This window comes from Leuciscus leuciscus, assembly GCF_965113295.1.
Source record: "Leuciscus leuciscus genome assembly, chromosome: 21".
NCBI classification, from domain to species: domain Eukaryota; kingdom Metazoa; phylum Chordata; class Actinopteri; order Cypriniformes; family Leuciscidae; genus Leuciscus; species Leuciscus leuciscus.
The window spans coordinates 19,498,628-19,520,392 of record NC_138745.1 but is presented as its reverse complement, the minus strand read 5'-3'; the positions used below and the strand labels follow the sequence as shown (position 1 = coordinate 19,520,392).

The following is a 21,765-nucleotide window of genomic DNA, read 5'->3' as shown; positions in this document are numbered from 1 at the left end:
TATTACTAGTATAAAACGTTACGTACAGTAGTAGAGTGTCATTGACAAACGAATGAATCGCTAGTGTTCCGTTCAGTCGCAGAAACAAGTAAACTTCGGCTCGCTGTCATTCTCTTATCTCGATCTAGTCAGCGGACTTTTTGTAGATCAAATGTTATTTTAGGACGGGGCGAAGACAAGAAAGAAGATCGCTGTCAGGACGAGAGTAACTTGAGGAATGGCTGCATCTAAGTGTACGAGTCTGAGCGGCGCGCTCACCAGACAGTTACTGGACTCAGTGGACAGTGTGCTGTTTGACTGCGATGGCGTGATATGGCGAGGGGACCAGGCAATCCCCAGAGCCCCTGAGGTTATCAATTCATTAAAGAAAAACGGAAAGCGGGTGTTTTTTGTCACGAACAACAGCACGAAAACCCGACAAATGTACGCGGATAAATTAGGCAAGCTCGGGTTCGATGCCACCGCGGACGAGGTGTTCGGGACGGCGTACTGCTCGGCGATGTACCTAAAAAATGTGTGTAAACTCGACGGAAAAGTCTATTTAATTGGGAGCAACGCGATGAAGCAGGAGCTCGAGGAGGTGGGAATCCAGCCGGTCGGTGTGGGGCCTGACCCCATCTCCGGAGTTCAAATCGACTGGGCCAATGTTCCTCTCGATAAGGAGGTCCGAGCTGTACTGGTCGGGTTTGATGAGCATTTCAGTTACATGAAGCTCAACAGAGCTCTGCAGTACTTGTGTAACCCCGACTGTCAGTTCGTGGGCACTAACACGGACACGAGGCTGCCTCTGGAGGGAGGCAAAGCGGTCCCCGGTAAGCAAATATGAATGACGTCACAAATATGAATCACCTGAATGTCGTGTTATCACAACGACCTTGTCTTCTGCTTTTCTACAGGGACAGGGTGCCTCCTACGGGCGGTAGAGACCGCTGCACAACGCCAAGCTCAAGTGGTGGGAAAACCCAGCAGCTTCATGTTCGAGTGTGTGGCCAGCCAGTTCGACCTGGACCCTCAGAAGTGTCTGATGGTCGGAGATAGACTGGACACTGACATCATGCTAGGGTCAAACTGTGGCATGAAGACCCTGCTGACCCTTACAGGAGTTTCCACTGTAGCAGAAGCCGAGGCAAACCTGAAGAGCGAATGTCCACATCGCCAAAGAATGGTGCCTGACTACTATGTAGACAGCATTGCTGATATTTTACCTGCACTACAGGCATAGTCAGAATTTACTTGAGATGTACCTACTTTAGTAGAGAATATTTATCAATATATGGGTGTCAGTATGGAACAAAATAACCTATTTTAATATTACAGTTTAACAGAAATTGTATGTTTTTTTCACAAATATGCAGTGTGATTTACTATCAAGGCTTCATTTTAAACTGGCCTACCTCTTTTTTTTTGAATATCCCACTGTTTTTAAAGTTAATATAAGGGCTATATGTCAGTGTTATTGTTTGTTTTATTGTATTTTATTTTGTTTAAAAAAATAATTTGTGACATTTGTAATGTGTTTGCTGATCAGTAACACTCGGGTACTACAAAACAAATGACCCTCAAAATTGTGCTGTTTGTTTCTATTTTATTAGAAGTACTTGTTCAACTCTACTGTTAATTCACTTTACTTGTAACATAAGTGAGAACATGTTATATATTTTGGTAATTATTATATTTTGCACTTAAATGACAGCTTTGTCGTCACTCCCATCAACCTGGTAGGATTTTACTTCTCACCACGGTTTGAACAAAGTGTTCATCTTACGTGACAGATCAAATAAATAAGAATTATTAATGAAAAGTGTACTTTTTTTCTTAATAATGTACTTACAGGGGTATTTCACGCAAAATTCTGTCATTATTTACTCACCCTCGTGTAGGAACAAACCTTCTGAGGAACATAATACACTGTAAAAAAATATATAAAAAAATGTATGTGATCAATAAGTTATGACAACATTATGTTTTTACATTGCTTTAACTCATCAAAATAAGTTATACTCATAACTTATACTCATAAGTTACACTTTTATAAGACTCAACTCATTTTTAAGTCAGTTTAATGTAATTTAAGTTGAAATGACTTAAACATCCAAGTTGATTATACTTAGAAATTTAAGGCAGCAACTTTTTTAAGTGTAGAAGATATTTTAAGAAATTATGTTTTAAAACCTTTACCATCATTCTTCAAAATGTCTTATTTTTTGTTCCACAGAAGAAAACAAGGTTTGGAACGACTTGAGTGAGTAAAGGTTGACAGAATTTAAATTTTTGGGTAAACTAACCTTGTAATGCGATTGCTCTTCAATTTTCTCACCACAACTGAAGTTATTAAAGTCACCTTGGTCAGTCAGCAGCCTAAAGGCAAGGCCAGTCGATGCCTTAAAACTGGCTCTGCGACGAAAAGCCCTGTCCACAGTGCCGATCTACCTTTCCCTTTTGTCTATTGTCTGGTATAGGGGTAGTCAGCCAGTGGGTTGGACTACCTGGTGTGAGGCAAGAGGTGGGGGGCAGAGGATGGCAGGGAGAAGTTAAGACACCTATACTGCAGGCTCTGCTGGTCAGTCTCCGTCATGAACATTGGCTTATACAGAAAAGAGTAAGACAGGTACCGTGAGGAGAAGTAAAACAGGGCAGAATGGTGAGGTGCTGGAAGCATTCAGAAGCCAGTCTGGAGGACCCACAGAGCATGGTGAGAGTTCATGTGGTTATATATTTCCATTAGCAGAAAACATGCTTCACTCTTAAAAATCAAAGTTATTTATTGGAATCTATTGTTTCTTTTTATATACACTGTAAATATATATATTGTTGGTTTAACTTAAAAAAAGTAAATAACCTGGTTGCCTTTCAATTTTAAGTTCATTGAAATAAAAACAATTAGTTAATACAATAAAAGAGATTGGTTTAATCAATAGAAACTCAAAATATTAGGTTATCTGAACCACATAAATTATCTAAGTTAATTTTACAAAAGAAAACATTTTGTGATAATAAATCATAAAAAAAAAATGGTTCTTTAGATTATTAAGATGTTCTTAACACTAAGAAAAAAAATGGTTCATTTAAGAACTGTTCATTGAAAGGTTCTTTAGAGAACCCAAAATGGTTCTTCCATTGCATCACTGCAAAACCAATCTTTTGGAATTTTTATTTTTAAGGGTGTTGCACAAATATGTCAGTTTGTGTTTTGCTTAGCTCTGTTTTATGTCTTGCTTATGTGTACATAAATATTCTTTAATGTGAATGTGCAATGGCCTTAAATGTAACTCGGAGGGAGATGAATGTGTGTTTGGATTTCCTAGCACTGTGGTCCCATCAGCTCCTCCAGGGTTCCTCACAAAGTTCTCTGGTGCAGTCTCACTGCCATGCTGCTCATTGTTATCATTGCTCTCAGTGTGACGGCACATCTAGGGCTTCAGCATAAGACACAAGTAAGAGTCCGAGCATTTCAAAATGTGAACATTTTCAAGCTTTATTAAACACCTTAGCACTGAAAACAAACCATTTTCCACACAGTCTTCCCTGCAGGTTGTCAGAATTCCCGATCACATGGGTGACTTGATCAATCAGTCGGCTTTGATTGACAAGCACAACAATGTAGTGACCTACTCTGTGACTTCCCATGTCAACTACACCTCCACGGTGATTTTTGACATGAGACATGTAAGACACTTTTCTTTCTGCACAGATTAGGCTTTTCCTCTAAAGCTCGGTTACATTTCCCTATCTCTCTTCCTCAGGGGTTGGTATGCTACAAACCTGACAACCAAGACAGCTGCTTTCTTCGCCGGATGGAAAGCTTGGATTACGAGAATGTGCAATCTCAACTAAACAAGTCGGAGCAACAGGTAAAGGATTTCTGCTTGTCGAGCTTCCTAGTTTTTTATGCCAGACCAAAAGATCTGATGGTGACCTGCAATGATACATTCTATTAAATATTGAATACACACAATCGTTCAAAAGCTTGGGGTCAGTAAGGTGTATTAAATTGATGAAAAGTGACAGTAAAGACTTTTAGAATGTTTCAAAATCTTTCTTTGTAACACTTTCTATTCATCAAAGAATCCTGAAAAAAGACGGTTTCCACAAAAAAATACTAGGCATCACAACTTTTTTCAATATTGACAATAAGAAATGTTTCTTGAGCACCAAATCTGCATATTAGAATGATTTCTGAAGGATCATGTGACACTGAAGAGTAATGGCTGCTGAAAATTCAGCTTTGTCGAGTCTCGTATTTTTACCATATGAATGAGAATGTAAATTGCCACGGTGTATTTAACCGGATCACATTCAGCAGCCAAGACCCTATATGCCATTTAAACGTAAAGCTGGCCGGCAAATTGACTGACACTTGAACGCAGCTCCACCCCAGTGCTCTTGGGAAGATTAGAGAGCACTTTTGGCTGCTTTCTCCTCCGTGACTCCAGAAAGGGAGTAATGGACCGCACCAGCTCGGGAGGGTTTTAGTGTAGCCGAGTCCGAATTCCACAGACCATCTGATCCACCTTGGCTGGATCGCGTTACAGGATAGGACCACAGGGTGCACAATGGCCACTCTGTTGGCTTTTTCCTCTTATAAGTCACTACTGGAAAGACAGAGCTCCCGTCCGCAAACCTGTGCTGGACACACTTCTCTCAGCACTTAACAAGATTCATGCGCTGGGTTATGATCTGCGCAGAATGGCATGGGTTGTTGAACCGATAAGTATCGCTGACCACTTAAAACTTTGGTCTCGGTTGAGATTTTGCATCATTGCGTTTGATTAAAGCCATTAGAAAACTTTTTGGAAACTCAATCCGTGGTCAATAGCCTTTTGAACAAGATTTCCAATTTTTGGTGCACAATGAGCTATTGAGAGGCATAAACTGCTTGTCTCAGGCTCGCTCAAGCATCACCCCGCTTTAACAAGTGTCTATCTGATCTCTCATTGGAGTAAGTGGTGTAATTACAAATGGCTTTTGTACTAGAGGAAACACTTAAACCCATCAAGACACAATTATACATTTAGGAGTTATACAGTGTACGAGTTCACACAGGAACAATACGGTGAGTCGGTATCACAGCATTAGAGGATAATTTACTCTGCAATGATATACAGTGAGATATGTGATGATTCTCACAGGTTCGTCAGGTCTGGGTGGTGGGAAATCAGACTGAAAAACACACCGAGTTTTTGGGAGTGCTGCCCGGCAGTCGTGTTGAAGCTTCCACCCTTCAAGAACCTCTTCAGTCCCTCTGTCAGCAGGCCTCTGTGTACTGGACTAGAAGATCTGATGGTAAGATCATGTCAAACAATCAAAGAACGGTTTCCACCAAAAATATTAGGCAGCACAACTGTTTTCAATATAGATAATAATGTTTCTTGAGCATCAAATCAGCATATTAGAATGATTCCTGAAGGATCATGTGACTCTAAATACTGGAGTAATGGCTGCTTGCTCGTTTCTAAGATGAGGGATCATGCAGAACTATTTGCATGTACCGTAAACCAAATCTTTACTTGTCTATGAAACATATTCTGACCTTTTTTTCTCTGTGTGACTTTTTGGGGGGAATTCTCCTTCCCTGTTTCTCTCTCCTTTTTACTTCCTTTGCTATGTGCACACTTAAGCAGGAGCAGGTTCTCTATAACAGACACGCCACTCACATTGAAATTCAGCTTTGCTATCACAGGAATAAATTATATTTTAAAATAGAAAACAGTTGTTTTAAATTGTGATAACATCTCACAGTATTACATTTTATAACTGTATTTTTGATCAAATGAATGCAAGACTTTCAAAAACATAAAAAACAACAACAATCAAATGACAGCATTTGTGGCATAATGTTGATTAAAAAAACTTTTTTTAGGCAAAAATCAAGGTTACAGTGAAGCATGTACAGTGGAAGTGGCCAATTTTTTGTATGATTTAAAAGCAGAAATATAGTGAATATAATTGTAGACATTTACCCCTGGTTTCACAGACAAGGAAATGCATGTTTTAACTGAAAGCAACTTGCACTGATATATCTTAAAGGCTTTCTAAGGCACGTTTATTAAAGCTACTTAAATGTCCTGAATTGATCTGAAGGCCTAATCCTGGCTTAATCTAAGCCCTGTCTCTAAAACCAGGCCATAAACACTTACATTAAACCTGCATTCTTGTGTTAAAACGTTTGTATTACTAAAATGTTTATGGTTGTTTTAGGGTTTTAGGTGTTACGTTGCCATGGCGAGATTTGGGTATAACTTCACACAAAGGTAGCAAAGGGATTTATTTGTTTTACACTGAAATCATGTTAAAACTACTGAAACAGTGAGTACTTTGTCATTTACAAACTGGCCCAATTCACTTCCATTGGAAGTGCCTCAATGTAGCCCAGATTTTTTTTTTTTTTTAAAGGAGAAAATACATTTTAGTGCTAATTACCACAAATGCTGTACTAAGCTAAAATTGTACTTTTAAATAAAATGTTAAAACATTGTATCAATTGATTTTTGTGACAAGAAATCTACAGAAGACATTTAACAAGCCAAGAACATGCTGAGTTTCTCTATAAAGAGCACAGTGTGACAGAAACCTGATCCAGTAGTCTAGATACATGGAGTTGTGACCTTTTTAGAGTGACAACCAGCAGAGCATGAACAAGGAACAGGACATTGATTATGATTGTCATCGGCACATCTATAGAAATAAGAACCTTGAGATTTCTTTCCTTTTTTCCCTGAAGGTCCCGGGAAACAAAGACTTATTTACTTCTGCATCGACATCTGCTTCCCAAGCAACATTTGCGTTTCTGTGTGTTTCTACTACCTGCCGGAGTGACATTCCTGTACCAGTGTACCAGCACACGCCAGGCAAACAAACAAATGTATTGACGTCGACGAGAGCAACTGGAAAGGCTAAACAAATGCCATATTTAATGCCAATCTGGCAACGAAGCCAGAACCATCTTGTCATGTTATCTGATAAATCCTTATCTTCAACCTTTCTTGTATTTAGCCCCATTTTTGCAGTGGTTTGAACATGACTTGGCTCAAAGACTGTAACCTGATGCAGACGAGTAATGGAAAACACTGCTGGTCTACAATAAAGCACCATTGTGTTCAATCACTCATATATTTTAATTCAAGAAGGGAATCATTCAGTGATATCTGGATAATAATCAAAAGCTAAATGTATTCGGATTGTGTTACTGTTACATCTATTGACAAAATGTGTGGATGCATTCAAATACTGGGTATATGCAACAAAGTATATGTATCCTACCATAAATTTGAATAAGCAATGATAAGGATACAACATTTTGACAGTTTTTTTGCTGTCTTCATCATCATAGCCATTGAGGGTTATCATTAATGCAACAAGTCCATTTAATACCATGAGGATGGTTCATAGATGCAGATGTCGGGTGTTATGACAGCTGAATGAGTTTCTTCGGCATACTATCCAAGGACACTGTCATTGAAAGCCAAACACACAACAGCCTTCTGATGGCCGCTGTACTCCCGTTTGATCTCTCCGGTCTCCACACACCACAGACGTGCCAGGTTATCAGAGGACGCTGAAAATCCACAACAATACACAACAATTAACATATAAGCAGGAACGCTTCAAATGATTCCACTGAGGGCAACATACAGTTGTGAAAGAAAAATGAAAAACATATTTAAATTTTAATTTAGCCTTGTCCTGATGCATGGAGAGCACACGACATGCAGGAAAAAAATATGTATAACGTAGTCACGAATTAAGAATTTGTTTCCAACGACTTACTCATACGCAAGCACGTTTTTACTAATTTGTTCCCTTGTTACGATATAATAATTTGTTCCCTCGTTTTCCTACATTGTGGCCACATCGTAATAATTCCCTTGTTTTAGTTAAATCAAAATGAGGGAACGAATTAGTACAATGTGGCCGAGATTTACTAAAACGTGGTTGCATAAACGTATTTAATTTAAATGATCTAATTTTTTTCTTCAAAACTGGTTCTAACTTTTTAGTCAGTTACATAAAATGGTCAACATGGTGGCTAAGATTATACAGCTCACGCCAGGTCTTGTAAGTTCTTTGGTTTCCCAGGATGATCTGCCCCGTTTGAGTTCACCTTACAGTAGCTCAGTGATGCTGAGATCCAGTTTTCTCACTCAGGACTCATATGCAAATATTACAAAAGGCTGCCAGCAGTTATTTATGCTCAAGGAGGCAACAAACATTATTAAGAAAAAGGAAGTAAACTTCTGACTACTGATCAGAATCATTCGCATGAAGTATTTTTATCTTGTGTAACATTCAAGGCAGAATACAACAACAACAACAACAACAACAACAACAGAACAAGCCAAACAAGAACCAAATCAAAACAACAACACAAAATAATCTCTTATATTGTGTCTACACCAGACGCGCACGACGCGACGCGACAAAAGCCATTATAATCAGTACTGATGCTGTCTACACTGGATGTGGCGTGACACGACATGACAAATTCCCGACAGTAAAATTATGCTTCCTCCTATTTGTTGACGTACTTCAAGTGCTTGTGGTACTTCTGACACGAAGAAAAAATGGATTAGCAATAGTTGCTTTGTCGTTGTTGAACCTACTTTATATTAAGGTCTGGTTTCACAGAAAGGGCTTAGATTAGGTCAGGATTAGGCTTTAGTTCAATTATGACATTAAAGTATCTTTTATAAACATGGCTTAGAAAAAAAACATTACTGGTGTGCATCTTGAGACAAAACAATGACACTGACATATTTTAAGATATGTCAGTACAAGTTGCATTCAGTTAAAAAAATGCATTTTAGTCGGGGACAAGCCTTAAGCCTAGTCTGTGAAACTGGGGGTTAGTGTCTTTGAGTACTCTGTACTAACATTTAAATTAATAGTTTGATATAATGCACTTATTGTGTACAAACATGTCATTACATTGTACTTGTATTTAAAAAATACCTGCATGTAATTAAATCTGTAATTAATTTATTTAGTAACATCTGCAATAACACTGTTGATCCTTCCCTTACACCCTTAAACCTAACTATACCACAAAACTGGTTGCTCTTTATTTCCAACAAAGTACTGAGTAATATAAGTTAACTACATTGGTTAAGATTAGGTTTAAGGGTAGTTTCAGGACCAGTACCTAGTTATTACCCAGTTACTACAATAAGTACATTGTATGTCCATGCAGAACAGTACTGTAAAATAAAGTGTGTGTTCACCTGTAACTATGTACTGTGAATCTCCAGAGAAGGCACAATCCCACATCCAACCCCGGGACGTCTCTCCAGGGTTGTTACTCTTAATACTCAACTCTGTCATTAGAGAAAAGTTGGAGGTTCTCCAAATTTTACAGGTCTGGTCAGCAGAGCATGTGGCCAGTAATCTAGCAAAGAGATGAAAAAATAAAGCACTGATTTGTATAATAGTTGTAAACAAGAATCAACTATTTAAAATTTTTCACTGTTCTCCCATTGTTCCTCAGATTAGTGTTTTGCAAGACACTCACGTGGAGTCTGGGCTGAATTTGCAGCGTAACGAGTAGCGTTTGTGGGCAGGGATCTTGGTCTTGGGTATCAGTTGTGTCACCTCATCACCTATTCCTCCAGCCAAATTCCACACATAACAATTGCCCTACAGTGAAAGGAAAAATGAACCAAACCTCAACTGAACGGTTCAGATATAATATGCAGTACACATTAGCACAACTTCATTAGCAGTGTGGCATTTTGAAGGTTTAAAGGGAAAGTTGTTATTTACTCGCCCTCATGTCGTTCCAATGAGGGTTCCTCCATTGAATGTCTATCACCCCAAACTCTGCCAGTTCAAAAGGTTCATAAAGAGATATTATGGATTTTTTATTTTACAATCTCTTTATAAACGTTTTGCAGAATCTTAGTTTTGGGTGGATAGACATTCTGTCTATTTCCGTTCATCCAAAGATAAATGAAAGTCTTATGCGTTTGGAACGACATGAAGGTGAGTAAATGATGAAAGAATAAAACATTTTGGGAGAACTATCCTTTTAAGGAGTGTTATTGGTTACTGACCGAGCTGTTGACTGCAGCCATATAACTGGCATCAGGATCGATATGGACTGAATTGACGGACACATCTGGCTCTGGGATGAGCTGTTCATTGTGGTCTGTTTTCAAATCCCAGATATGGATAACACCACTTTGGTCCCCAACAATTAATTCAGCCTAAAGCAAATACATTTAGAGAAACTTTAGTGGTTTTTCGACTGGTTTGATTGTGAGCATCAGTAGCATATAATGAAATATTATCCAACTGACCTGATTGGGATGAAGACACACACAATTAATAGGTGCATTGACTTGAAATATCCTTTGGCACTGTAGGTTTCTTGACCTGAATGAAAACAGTTCTTAAGTAGCACTTAAAACATTTCAAAACAGACTTTATACACACAGCAGAAAGCTTTCGCTACCTCAGGTCCCAGATGCGAGCCATGCAGTCTTCCCCACCCGTGTACATCCACCGACCATCCTCGTGAAAGCCGACAGACGTGATGTTCTTGCTGACACCGTCGTAATTGATCACAGGGTTTGGATTATTTGAGTTTAAGTCATACATGCGTATGTGCTGATAACCTGAAATGCAAGAACAAAAGTACAGTGTGAAAACTACGCAAGTATAAAAACAAAACAAAAACAAAAACAGTTTGCACTATTTGTAGTTTTATACTTAATGAATGTATACATGCTGAACTTACCAGCAGCAGCAATCATGCTTCTGTCAGGCGTTACTTCAAGAGAATTTACCTGCTGGTGTTTGAGTTAAGCATCTTTTAAGTATTTTTTGTACCAGCAGTCCCTTGTGAAAAAGAAGTTAACGTTGGAAAGTACACGTACTAGCCTACTTATTACAGAAAAATTATACTTTAAATAAAAAATGACTTAGGTGCAAAGTGAATTTAATGTTTTAATAAACTTAATCACGTGTTCTTTGCAATTATATTTTTATCAAATGCAATTAGATGAACTATTAAATGAAAATGTATTATATTTTTAACAAATGCAATTAGATGAACTGCAGTGTACAATTTTTGACCCACTTAAGTAGGACTAATTTTTTTATATGTAATTTCATAATTACATCTATTGATTTTCAAATATGCTTAAAGTGTACTTCTGAATGTACTTACAGACATGTATGATTACTAAAATACACTTGTATATGTTGAAATTAACTTATTTTTATTGAAATTTGTATGTCATCTATTTAAATAGATTTGTAATTACACATTTGTAATGATGAAGTTGCAATTTAGTACATTTAAATTATATTATACTAATACTGAATAATGCACTACAGTTAAAATTATAATCAAGTACTTTACATGTTGCTGTTTGTTAGTCAACACTTTATAATAATTGTAAAGCACAACAGAAGATTATTAAAACATAATGCTTTACACTTTATTTTAGGGTGTCTTGTAATTATACGTACTTGTATAATACTTATATATGTAATTATTTAAGTAGTGCAAGTAATATTAATTAACAACATGTTCTTACTTATTGGTTGTGGTTAGGAATAGGTTTGGGTTAGGTTAGTTACGTGTAATTATGCATCATCTACTGTTAATAATACTACAGTAAGTACATGTAACAAGGACACTAAAATAAAGTGTAACCAAAACTTCTATTTTGACATTAATACAAAGTAAGCTTTTGAAAAGTGTTAAGACCCGTAGTCATGAAAGTGAACGCTGTTGTTGGTGAAGGATACAGAGTCCTGGTGCTGGACAGTTCGTGTGCAGATGCCGCTGTGAGCCTGCCAGAACCTCACGGTGTGATCATAACCAGCAGTGGCGAGAATCACCGGATCACTGCCCACGGTGCCTTGATTCACATTCATGATGAACTCAATCCAGACCTAACCACAACTTCGCAGGACAATGACTCGATTTAGCTGTGGCTGTTGAAAATTCATGAATATACCTCGATACGTTTAAATGTACTTGTTTCTGTTTATGTTGACAACAAGATCAAGAGAACAATCTGTTGTGATAGATTGACATTGTTTTTATGGTGTTAAAATGCTCTCTGAAAGATGCAATTGGACAAACTTGATTCGAAAAAAATAAAGAGTCAATGTTCTTACCTGAGGGCGAATAATGCACTAGAAATTCGATTAGATAATAGATTATATACATATAAAACTATGATCTCTACAGCGAAATGAACATTATTTACAAATGTCAAACCTAAGCGGCGCTCCATCCAAAACAGTCCTCACAGAAACAATTCTTAAATAAAAGGTTCCGAGGCAGCAGTGACCAGTATTCATTGTTTTTATTAAAGCATTTGAGCAAATTAAATTAGTTTGAACAAACATGCAAAGAAACATACATCAAGTTAATTAATTTATAGACCAGTTACAATACAATGAAATCAAATGCGACATTGGAGCAAAATGTCAAAAAATACATATATTAGTCACTACATATGCATTTGAACCAAAGTGAATTTAACACAAGTTGGCCTATAGTTTATTTGATTTCACATGAGGAACCATGCTGTGTCGCTTTGTTGCAAAATAGCATCAAACCACAGAGGAGGCAAGGTTTTGCTTCACTTCAACGGGGTCAGCGAGTGCACACGACAAAATCCTTGCCCTCATTCCACTTCTGCTTTTAGGAGATGGAAGAACCTACAATTTAAAAAGATTGAATTACATCCTTAAATGTTCAATATTAACATATGTTCAATATTAATAAGTGGCAAATGGTCAAAATGATTAACCTTTAGATAAATTTTGCATCTCTCCAGAAGGAACTTCCACTGCAGAATTGTCCTTTCAGACTCCGACAGACACAAAAACGCTTCTGTCTGTCAAGAAAAAAGATTTGACTTATTCTTTACAGTACACACAGACATACAAATTCTATAATATATTATTTACATTATTCATTTAAATGTTTTCTTATTATATATTATTAGACACAGGTCAGGTGAATGAAAATGAACCCAAGGGTTGTGGTATCAATGCACAAAGGTTTTTATCAGAGACAAAATAGTTGTAAAAGTTAAGGTGAGATGATACATTTACAGAGTCTTGACCAGCATTACTGCAAGTATTAGATGCACTCACTTTACAGCCCAGGGTTTGCTCAGCCATTGTTCCTGCCAAGTTGCACGACTGCAAAGTCCCAGTGTGATCACTGATGTCCAGCAGCAGATCAAAGCCTTTAGTAGCCTGGAGCTGTTGTCCTTGGTTTGGACAGGCATCATTGGAACACGTCTGAATCTCCTCACTGATTCGAAATTTGCATTTGGCACTAGTGGAGAAATGATTTATTAAAACTCAGGTTTGTGAACATTAGGCATGGTTTCCACTCTTTTTCAGTGATCATTTTCTAGGACATTTTCAATTTCACTACGGCGGCAATAATGAACAAGGATCAGGCACTAAAGTAATATATTCCTTTTAAGTCTTTAAAAGACGTACAGTTTATAGCCATGACTTAACTATAAAATCAGTTATTTCATATTTTTTAATTATACAGTTTGACAAATGATTCTCGAAACCAATTTCAATAGCAAAAAAATATTGGACATTTTTGAAAACTTTTTGAAAATAAAATTATTAAACAAAAGCCAATAATAATTATAAGAAAATAAACAGATAGAAAATGTGCATGTCGCCGTCAAACATTTATGTAAACATTGCTTTAAATGTAATGAGTCAAGTGAACACATTACATGTACTTGTTACCGCCAGGTCTGTTAGTCTGCATTTACACTTAATGCACACATTTATTTTGACTTATCAGACTTTTTTGTCTTGTCTGTTGCTATGGTTATCACTGTCAATCAACACAATTTTGGATTCATTCCCACATTTAAAAATGGTTGTCCCTCCTGAAACTTTGCAGTGTGTACTTAGCAGCGTGAAAAATAAAACTTCTATTCAAATGGTGAATGGGTTTTGCACAGATTGCAAACAAAGAATGGTCCCTTTATAATCAAAAGCACTATTGAGAGGATTCTAATTAGCTTATTAAAAAAAACTAATTTGTCATTGCGTTCATGTGCTCAACATTGGCTTCAATGCTTAATGCTCTAAAAACACGTTGTAAATAGAAACCATAGTCACCTATCAGCCGGGACCATTTTTCCCCCCAAATTTCAGAATAGAAATAGTACCAAAGTACTTTTGACAACAATCAGAACTAAATAAAACAGGCTGTGTCACTGCTGTAGGTTGCCATGCTGGCCGCTGCCTTATATTACACATACAAATGATTAGTTAGTAAGTTAATAAATTAAATGTTAAGGTTAGGTAGCTGCTTACCAGTTGACATTTGCTGCAAACATTTGAACAGTTAATAACATTAGCTAACTGATGCAAGGGCCGATATGAGACCATTCAAAATACTCTCTCACGTGTCAGATCTCAGCGTCCCTGAACACAGCACTTTCTGCTACTAACGGTAATTGTTTCAGGGAGCAATAAACTTTTCATTCTCGGCTAAAAAAAACAGGGGATTTTACATTTTCTATAATTTTCCAGGATGCGTGGAAACCCCGATTAGGTCATTGCACAAAACTGTCAAAGCATTGCACACTCACCATTTCTTGCGAATGACTTTGGAGATGGAGGAACTTAGATCAAGAGATGTGATGAATCCATATGTTATGCAATGAAAGACATCAGCATGTTCTAGACTTCTGGCTTTGAGTTGGTTCACAGTCAGAACATCACTAATGGAATCCACTGAGAAATAAATGTAAGGATACAGTTTTACTGTGTGTTACTCTATGAGCTACACACATACTGCATTGTTGATGTAGAGGTCTAGATGTATATAGATCAAGCGACTTACATGGCACATCATCACCTGAGAGGATGTCTTGGTCATCCAGTCCTCCGGCTTCTAACAGTTCCCTTATACACGTGTACAGCTGGTTGGCTTCTGCTGTTTCTAGAATGCAATTGAAAGAATATAAGGATGTTAACGATAAAGTCAGTTGGTTAAAACATTACAATAGTACGTTTTTAAATATTTTTCTTTAATTTAGCATATCACATCACTACCAGGGTTGACGGTAATTATTGTTTTTGAGGTCGCTGTTGCTATCATACAACTACGAAAACTGTCAAAGGTGATGCGAGCATCTGCAATAAACAGCACTGGGAAAAAATAAGAACAATTAATTAAATTCCCCACATATTAGAAATTGCAATTGAAAAATAAACAGACAAATAAACATATTACCTGTTTCTTTTTGAGTCAGAGTTTGTACCAGCCGAATGGTCTCTTTATCCCAACTGGATTAAAAAAGAAATGAAATCACTTTATTTAGTGTTTGCCGTTGATGTTTGCTGTTAATTTTAAAAACCAAACTGAATGAATGCAATTTTACTCACCACACTAAAGGAAATGATGTCCCAGTGTCATCAAAGAGCTTTATTTCTAGCCTCTGTCCTTTGCGCCCATCAGATTTTGAGAAGAATTTCTCCTCTCCAACCTTTGGATGACAAAATCTCAATCACTGAAAAGGATCTTTACACCTGCAGGGTGGAAAATTGCTTTTTTTATTGCCCACCAGCCACTGATGTCAGGGTGTGTTAACTTCCCTGACATCCGTGAGAAGGACTGACAGTACATTGTTGGAATCTAACCGACTGCAAAGCTGCTAGAATGTTAATAATGTGTCCATCCAGACTCTGTCCATTTGCAGTAATGTCTCCCAATGAATAGAAGTCCCTCGGGTCTTTAATTGGGATGTGGAATAGCGGCAGAATCCTGGCCTCTGTTTCTAAATCTGAGCATATTCTAATGCTTGAGTGAGTCTCTGTTACCAACAGCCTGTAGGTACTGAGATGAAATATGGTTATGTATCACTTACAGTATGATTACAGAATATTTATTAGTTAGATGTGATTTTTCATTTTATCCTCTTTTTTTTTTACCTGGGAGTTGAAGGGCAAAATCTTTCTTCTTTCTCATAGTCTTTGGTCACAACGAGGGGATTTTCAATTACAACTAAAACAGAAGATGCTATTTTGGCTCACAGTTTCAGTTCAATGCAGTTCATCTATTAATTATTATACGTTTTTTTGCATTTCATCTATTATTAGTAGTTAGTTTTGTTAACACAAGAATGTGACATCTACAATTAATGATTGGTCTCACCACAATCCCCAATCTGAAAGCGACTGCTCAGTCCTTGGATGTATTCCTCGGTTCCCCATGCAGACACATTGATAAAATGTTCTGGTGAATCTTTTACAGTGAAGCTGAATGTGAACCTTTCAGAGCCAACATCTGAAATCAAAAGAAAAGACTGTTAAAATGTTTTAATATAATAAAATGAAAACATGAAATTTGTAATGTAACCAACTTTTCCTGTCTGGAAATCCTCTTGAATCAGATTTCCCAATTATTACTCCAACCACTTTCTGGAAAATGAACAAAAAAGGCCTTATTTTTCGAATTGAAAACATCCCTTACATGCATTAAAAGGCCCATTTGGTTAAAAGCCATTTATCATCACAAAACTAAGTAGCCTAGAATAAACAGATATACATAATTTATTATGTAATTTACCAATTATTCATTAAAATTACGATACCACCATAACCAGGCACTCAAGAATAAGTATTCTGATATTTGCCTCAATAAGTTCTCACCGTGTGTGTGATGTTTATGTTTAGGTCACATATTGGCACATATGTTTGTACTGGAGCGTACGTCATTTTCATCTCTGTAACAACAGTGACACAACGGAAAAACACACATGACTATGTAACGTTAATTCCAATAAGTACTATCCAACTAACTTAGCAAATGAGAGTTATCAACAACAACAAAAATGCTAGCAACATTCCTATTGACCTGACGAACTAACGCTGAGGTAAAAGAGTTTCGCTGCTAATTCTTACTTCATTTGTAATCTATATAAATCGTTATATAATTGAAATACTCTTTAAATAATTAATCTGCTTGTTATTATTGGTTAAGCTTCGTAGAAAATCTCTCTCTTCTTACAAAGTCAAAGGCGCGCGAAGAATGAAGGGTCTCTCGACTCGGAGCTATGATGAAATGTGACCGTTTATTTTTACGGCGTCATTTTGGCGGTTCAAGACATGATGTCACCCACAGTCTATGGATGTCACTGCTGCTAATATTTAAAAACAACAACAACAAATGAAACAAAAATAATTGTTTTAATTCAAATTTTAATAGCGGAAAACAAAATAAAAAGACAGTTTCTATGTAATAGGAACAGTTTCAATAAATTATGTATTTATGATGCAGACAATAAAATAAAAACATTCAGGCAGGAATCAATAAACTAATAAGATTTCGGATGAACAATTCGGTTGAAACACACACACACACACACACACACACACACACACACACACACACACACACACACACACACACACACACATATATATCTCGTATATTCGTGGTGGTGTGCAGTGGTTCACTTAATGTCACATTTTTCTGGTTAAATAAACATTACTTACACTATCAGAAAAAAAGATGAAAGAAACCAAATACAATTCTATGTTGTATTTTTATATATGCAATCAATGTTCCATTTATTAAAACCAAGTATGTCATCAAGTTAGTGTGTTTACACTTATTCAAAATAACTCAAGGCAACAATTTAAACAATATATTTTATTTTTGTGAACTGATGTTCAGCTGTACTTTTTAATAATAAACTTATTTTCAGTTTATCAATCTTTGATTTGGTCACAGACACAAAGATGTACCTTAAATTTCCTCAAGCTGATTGCTCATTAAAAAAACAACCCAGTCTCCATGTTTTTGGGCCATTTCAATTTTTATTTTGATGTGACAAAGTGGTTAAGCTGTTTTTTGCTTTATAATTAGTCTTCCTATTAACCCCATCAATCAGGGGCCATTTACATTAAATATATATATATAAATATATATACACAGTTGTAGTCAGAATTATTGGCACCCCTGGTAAATATGATCAAAGATGACTGTAAAAATAAATCTGCATCGTTTATCCTTCTGATCTTTCATTCCAAAAATTCACAAAACTCTAACCTGTATAACTGTATATATAATAAGGTTATTATAATGTTACAAGTATTTTACTATTGTTAATAGTATATGATAATAGGCCTAATAATAATCTCTATAATGACACGTAAATTGCTTTATTGAAGGTTTACAGTTAACATTTTACATCAACAATATTCGAGACTGGTTTTATCAGTAAGTATTTTCATTCATTCATGATAAATCTTGAACATGCTCATATTAGCTTATGCAGACTAGTATAAAAATATATTTGCATTGGTCTCTGTGGTGTCCGGGACGGTCATAATATATCTGTGAACAGGACCCCCAATCTGGGGCTTTTCCCTTGTCCACTTCATGAGCTGAACATCCGGTTACCAGTGTGCAAAGCAGCAGCAGTCTCATCAGCATGGACAATCACTTCGCTTAGTGTTTATCAACCTTATCTGATGAGAAAAAAAGTTTAAGGATGAATTCAAGGGGTTACTTAGTTATGTAAATAAGTATAAAGCCATATGATACCACCATATTATACAGAAAATTACATTTGCTGGTGGTGGTGATGACTTACCTTTAGGGACAAACTTAAGCGAGTGACTGAATATTCAAAAACGTGATAAGCCCTCCTCTGGCCCATCATTCAGAAACTCATGGCCTAGTCCATTACCACACTTGCCACACAGAACCTGCACATGCATGTTAACATGTATGAACACATGAACATATTTGTGGTGTCTTTAAATATTAACTAATGTTTTGAATCGGATCTAACCTTGAAGGCTGTTAATGACTCCATCATTTTTGTTACACTGTCCTCTCGGATGGTCTCTGTGAAGGCAGGCCAAGGGGTGGAATGGGCATATTTGGATCTGCTTGAAAAGAGTGGATGTCCACATTGGGAACAAGCATATATACCTGCAGAAAAACAATAAATCAGGAAAATGTTCTTTTTAAATTTACATAACACAAACATTTTGTTTTCTTAGCTATGGAATAGTACAGCAAATAGAAAAGGGACTGTCGCTGCATCAGTTCGTTCATCCAGTTTATTAACAGTTACGTTACATCATAATCGTACTAAAGCTAAAGGGAGCAGGTTAAATAATGAATTAGAAGAAAAAGAAATACTTACCGGGTTTGAAATGATCTTTATACACCTCCTTCCCGAAAAATGAACAAAATGACATTGTTTGCCAGAGATCAACAGATAAATCAAACAGCGTATTTTATGCGCAGATCAAGTACGAGGACAAGCTGGGAAACTGAATAAACAACGAAGACAATGTTCCGGTCACGTGACCATTACAAAACTACTCGGCTGCACTTCCCCCAAAGGACCGCTAGGTGTCAGTGTAGGCCAATCGAACACTCAAATCTACATGGTAAAATGATTGTTTGATATAAAATATGGGTAACACTTTACAATATGGTTTCATTAGTTAACAATAATTAACTACTTTAGTTAACATGAACTAAGAATGAACAATACTTCTACAGCATTTATTAATCTTAGTTAATGTTAATTTCAACATTTACTACATTATTCAAATCAAAAGTTGTAATTGTTAACATTAGTTAATGCACTGTGAACTAACATGAACAAACAACGAACGACTGTATTTTTATTAACTAACATTAACAAAGATTAATAAATACTGTAACAAATGTATTGCTCGTTGTTAGTACATGTTAGTTAATACATTAAAACTAATGTTATCAAATGAGACCTTATTGTAAAGTGTTCCTCAATATGTAAAAACATGTACAAATTATACTTTTAATAATAATAAGTTTTAACAGAATGCTATGAAATGTTGCATGGAATGTTCATGAGCAACATCAAAAAAACAAAACAAAAAAATGTATATATATATATATATATATATATACAGTAAAATCTGTCCAAAATCTGAGGCCACAAGAAAAAAAATTAAATCAAGTATTTTGCATTTACCTAATTAAAAAACAACAACAAAAGAGAATACTTTTTAAATGAACATTTTACAAACATAAAAGAAAGGTCCAGACCCAATTGTGTACTAAGGATACATTTATAAATTCATATTTTAATTAATACAGGTATAAATTATACTTTTTATATCAATTAATAATAAAGTTATAGCAGGCTAAATAATGAAGTAGAATTAGTATTATCAAGTTTTAAGTGCTCATGCTACTTTTGATGAATAATTTGCATCTACAAAGCTTGAGTTTGAAGAACATTTATTAAACATGTTTCTTGTGTACAAAAGGGAGAGAAAAAAAGTCTTAAAAGTCTTTGCTGCATCTACCCAGATGTTTGATAGGTTTTGCTCACTCATATTTGCAATAGTGTTTAAGTAACTCCGGAAGTTCCAACCAGTCCAAAGCCATTCTGTGAACGATGTGTTTCTGAATTGTCTTTCGGCAGAGCATCTGCAATGAAGAAACTAAAACAAAAGGGCAGAGAGAGGAATCATTATAGTCTGTCATACAATAATGTCAAATCATATTAGCAAGTAAAAATGAAACTTACAGCCATATTCCACCTGGACAATCCGAACACATTTAGTAGCTGCAAATACATCCACAACAGCATACAGTGGCTTACTGGTGGGGATCCCCTTGGCAGAGGCTCCCATGTCTTCACCATTGATGATAATGTGCATGTCGCCATACCCTTGTCCCTTAGGTACATGGACAACCCCTATCCGACTGCGGCGGGCAGTTGGGGGTAAAGCATTGGTTTTGTACAGATCATCCAGGATGTGACTGAACCTCCCGGGTCGACTGCGTCCCACCAACTTGTCTCTTGGGATGCTCATGTTTTCTACATACAGATGAGTGTCTGTAAAAAATGTTTTAGGCTTGTTTCCTGCCTCTTCACCTATATTTGGCTGTTCACCAACCACTGCTTCTCCTCCATCCTCAATGACTTTATTATGGTTTCTTGTTATTGCGAACACCCAGCTGTCTCCCATTTCCACAAGATTAGGCAGAGAGTATTCTGGCACAGTTGCCAGTGTTCGTGGGTCATGGGCAGTAAGTCCAATCCTTAAATGACCACACCAACCCAGTTCTTTCTCTTCAATCTCCACTAGGAAGATCTCACCAGGGCTTAAAGGGTCTTTACTGAAGCAGACGCCATTTGCAAAGCTTTCTACTCGGGTGGCCTGAGTCCTCGAGAGGTCCAGTTTCACATTTGTCCCATGAACTGAGTGAAATTCCATAAACTGACCAAAAACAGCTGCCATTTTGACAGTTTTTTACAAGTTAAATAAAACAAGATAAGTGAAATTTTTTTCAAGCCGATAATACAAATGCGCTAAATATAAAACAATGAGTCAGTCACTCTTTTGAAAGCAGAATATTTACATTATCCTCAGTGTTTGCTCTCCTCTTCTCTGGGCATAGTCCTTGTCTTTTTAGCGTATACCTCCACCATGGTATCCTTGTGGCCTGGGGTTTCTAGTCCTGAAAGGCAGACTATTTTTGACCTGCTGCATGTGGCATTGGTGGTTTTAAATAGCTGGTAAGATATGCTGAGTGAAGAAGAATGACTGGTAGGAGTTTTAGCCTTCAGATTAGAACTGCTCATTGAAAATACTCCAAATACTCAAATTTTTTTTTGTTAGAGATCATAGTGTCATTGTTTTTCATTTTTTATTTATAGTTTTCATAAGGAAGTACAAAGTGAGCTTGCATGTATATCTTTTAACATTTATCTTCTCTGTGCAGAGAAAGCT

The 21,765-nt window shown here is 36.5% G+C and overlaps 6 protein-coding genes across 7 annotated transcripts; 2 read left to right on the top strand and 4 right to left on the bottom strand.

Annotated features, from left to right (window-relative positions):
- The first annotated feature begins 47 nt into the window (after positions 1 to 47).
- Positions 48 to 1,549, top strand: pgp (phosphoglycolate phosphatase). Its single transcript, XM_082152865.1, has 2 exons — positions 48 to 812; positions 897 to 1,549. The coding sequence occupies exons 1-2, from the start codon at positions 218 to 220 to the stop codon at positions 1,220 to 1,222; spliced, it is 921 nt and encodes a 306-aa protein (XP_082008991.1). The 5' UTR covers positions 48 to 217; the 3' UTR covers positions 1,223 to 1,549.
- Positions 1,550 to 2,537: 988 nt separating this feature from the next.
- bricd5 (BRICHOS domain containing 5) lies at positions 2,538 to 6,890 on the top strand. Its single transcript, XM_082152880.1, has 6 exons — positions 2,538 to 2,692; positions 3,306 to 3,434; positions 3,520 to 3,666; positions 3,744 to 3,851; positions 5,130 to 5,283; positions 6,722 to 6,890. Exons 1-6 carry the CDS (start codon positions 2,639 to 2,641, stop codon positions 6,814 to 6,816), a joined length of 687 nt encoding a protein of 228 aa, XP_082009006.1. The 5' UTR covers positions 2,538 to 2,638; the 3' UTR covers positions 6,817 to 6,890.
- Positions 6,891 to 7,091: 201 nt separating this feature from the next.
- On the bottom strand, positions 7,092 to 12,270 carry mlst8 (MTOR associated protein, LST8 homolog). The gene is made up of 9 exons (XM_082152860.1): positions 12,127 to 12,270; positions 11,752 to 11,908; positions 10,733 to 10,784; positions 10,448 to 10,610; positions 10,293 to 10,368; positions 10,047 to 10,199; positions 9,506 to 9,630; positions 9,219 to 9,382; positions 7,092 to 7,555 (listed from the first exon to the last, which is right to left on the bottom strand). Exons 2-9 carry the CDS (start codon positions 11,878 to 11,880, stop codon positions 7,437 to 7,439), a joined length of 981 nt encoding a protein of 326 aa, XP_082008986.1. The 5' UTR covers positions 11,881 to 11,908; positions 12,127 to 12,270; the 3' UTR covers positions 7,092 to 7,436.
- A 44-nt stretch (positions 12,271 to 12,314) lies between these two features.
- On the bottom strand, positions 12,315 to 17,674 carry meiob (meiosis specific with OB-fold). Of its 2 annotated transcripts, none has more exons than XM_082152805.1 (14): positions 17,021 to 17,674; positions 16,663 to 16,736; positions 16,374 to 16,431; positions 16,166 to 16,297; positions 15,943 to 16,015; positions 15,652 to 15,847; positions 15,397 to 15,497; positions 15,245 to 15,297; positions 15,064 to 15,159; positions 14,852 to 14,950; positions 14,598 to 14,742; positions 13,117 to 13,303; positions 12,768 to 12,850; positions 12,315 to 12,675 (listed from the first exon to the last, which is right to left on the bottom strand). In XM_082152805.1, exons 2-13 carry the CDS (start codon positions 16,732 to 16,734, stop codon positions 12,770 to 12,772), a joined length of 1,293 nt encoding a protein of 430 aa, XP_082008931.1. In that variant the 5' UTR covers positions 16,735 to 16,736; positions 17,021 to 17,674; the 3' UTR covers positions 12,315 to 12,675; positions 12,768 to 12,769. The 2 variants fall into 2 exon arrangements, with proteins under 2 accessions (XP_082008931.1, XP_082008930.1); XM_082152804.1 differs by having other exon boundaries at positions 12,320 to 12,675; positions 12,768 to 12,854.
- Positions 17,675 to 18,161: 487 nt separating this feature from the next.
- On the bottom strand, positions 18,162 to 19,320 carry msrb1b (methionine sulfoxide reductase B1b). Its single transcript, XM_082152899.1, has 4 exons — positions 19,173 to 19,320; positions 18,813 to 18,955; positions 18,612 to 18,726; positions 18,162 to 18,486 (listed from the first exon to the last, which is right to left on the bottom strand). The coding sequence occupies exons 1-4, from the start codon at positions 19,225 to 19,227 to the stop codon at positions 18,467 to 18,469; spliced, it is 333 nt and encodes a 110-aa protein (XP_082009025.1). The 5' UTR covers positions 19,228 to 19,320; the 3' UTR covers positions 18,162 to 18,466.
- An 888-nt stretch (positions 19,321 to 20,208) lies between these two features.
- Positions 20,209 to 21,499, bottom strand: neurl2 (neuralized E3 ubiquitin protein ligase 2). Its single transcript, XM_082152870.1, has 2 exons — positions 20,556 to 21,499; positions 20,209 to 20,469 (listed from the first exon to the last, which is right to left on the bottom strand). Exons 1-2 carry the CDS (start codon positions 21,271 to 21,273, stop codon positions 20,354 to 20,356), a joined length of 834 nt encoding a protein of 277 aa, XP_082008996.1. The 5' UTR covers positions 21,274 to 21,499; the 3' UTR covers positions 20,209 to 20,353.
- Positions 21,500 to 21,765: the final 266 nt, after the last annotated feature.

Coding starts and splice junctions, on each gene's coding strand:
- bricd5 (XM_082152880.1), top strand. CDS start 2,639: ATGGTGAGGTGCTGGAAGCATTCAGAAGCCAGTCTGGAGGACCCACAG. Junction 2,693..3,305: donor TGGAGGACCCACAGAGCATG/GTGAGAGTTCAT, acceptor TGGATTTCCTAG/CACTGTGGTCCCATCAGCTC. Junction 3,852..5,129: donor TAAACAAGTCGGAGCAACAG/GTAAAGGATTTC, acceptor TGATTCTCACAG/GTTCGTCAGGTCTGGGTGGT.
- meiob (XM_082152804.1), bottom strand. CDS start 16,734: ATGAAAATGACGTACGCTCCAGTACAAACATATGTGCCAATATGTGAC. Junction 14,951..15,063: donor AATAATTACCGTCAACCCTG/GTAGTGATGTGA, acceptor ATTGCATTCTAG/AAACAGCAGAAGCCAACCAG. Junction 12,676..12,767: donor GATGCAAAATTTATCTAAAG/GTTAATCATTTT, acceptor TTTAAATTGTAG/GTTCTTCCATCTCCTAAAAG.
- mlst8 (XM_082152860.1), bottom strand. CDS start 11,880: ATGAATGTGAATCAAGGCACCGTGGGCAGTGATCCGGTGATTCTCGCC. Junction 9,631..10,046: donor TGGCTGCAGTCAACAGCTCG/GTCAGTAACCAA, acceptor CTTTCACTGTAG/GGCAATTGTTATGTGTGGAA. Junction 7,556..9,218: donor TTCACAGTACATAGTTACAG/GTGAACACACAC, acceptor GTGGATTTTCAG/CGTCCTCTGATAACCTGGCA.
- neurl2 (XM_082152870.1), bottom strand. CDS start 21,273: ATGGCAGCTGTTTTTGGTCAGTTTATGGAATTTCACTCAGTTCATGGG. Junction 20,470..20,555: donor TGTCCAGGTGGAATATGGCT/GTAAGTTTCATT, acceptor CTTTTGTTTTAG/TTTCTTCATTGCAGATGCTC.
- pgp (XM_082152865.1), top strand. CDS start 218: ATGGCTGCATCTAAGTGTACGAGTCTGAGCGGCGCGCTCACCAGACAG. Junction 813..896: donor GGGAGGCAAAGCGGTCCCCG/GTAAGCAAATAT, acceptor GCTTTTCTACAG/GGACAGGGTGCCTCCTACGG.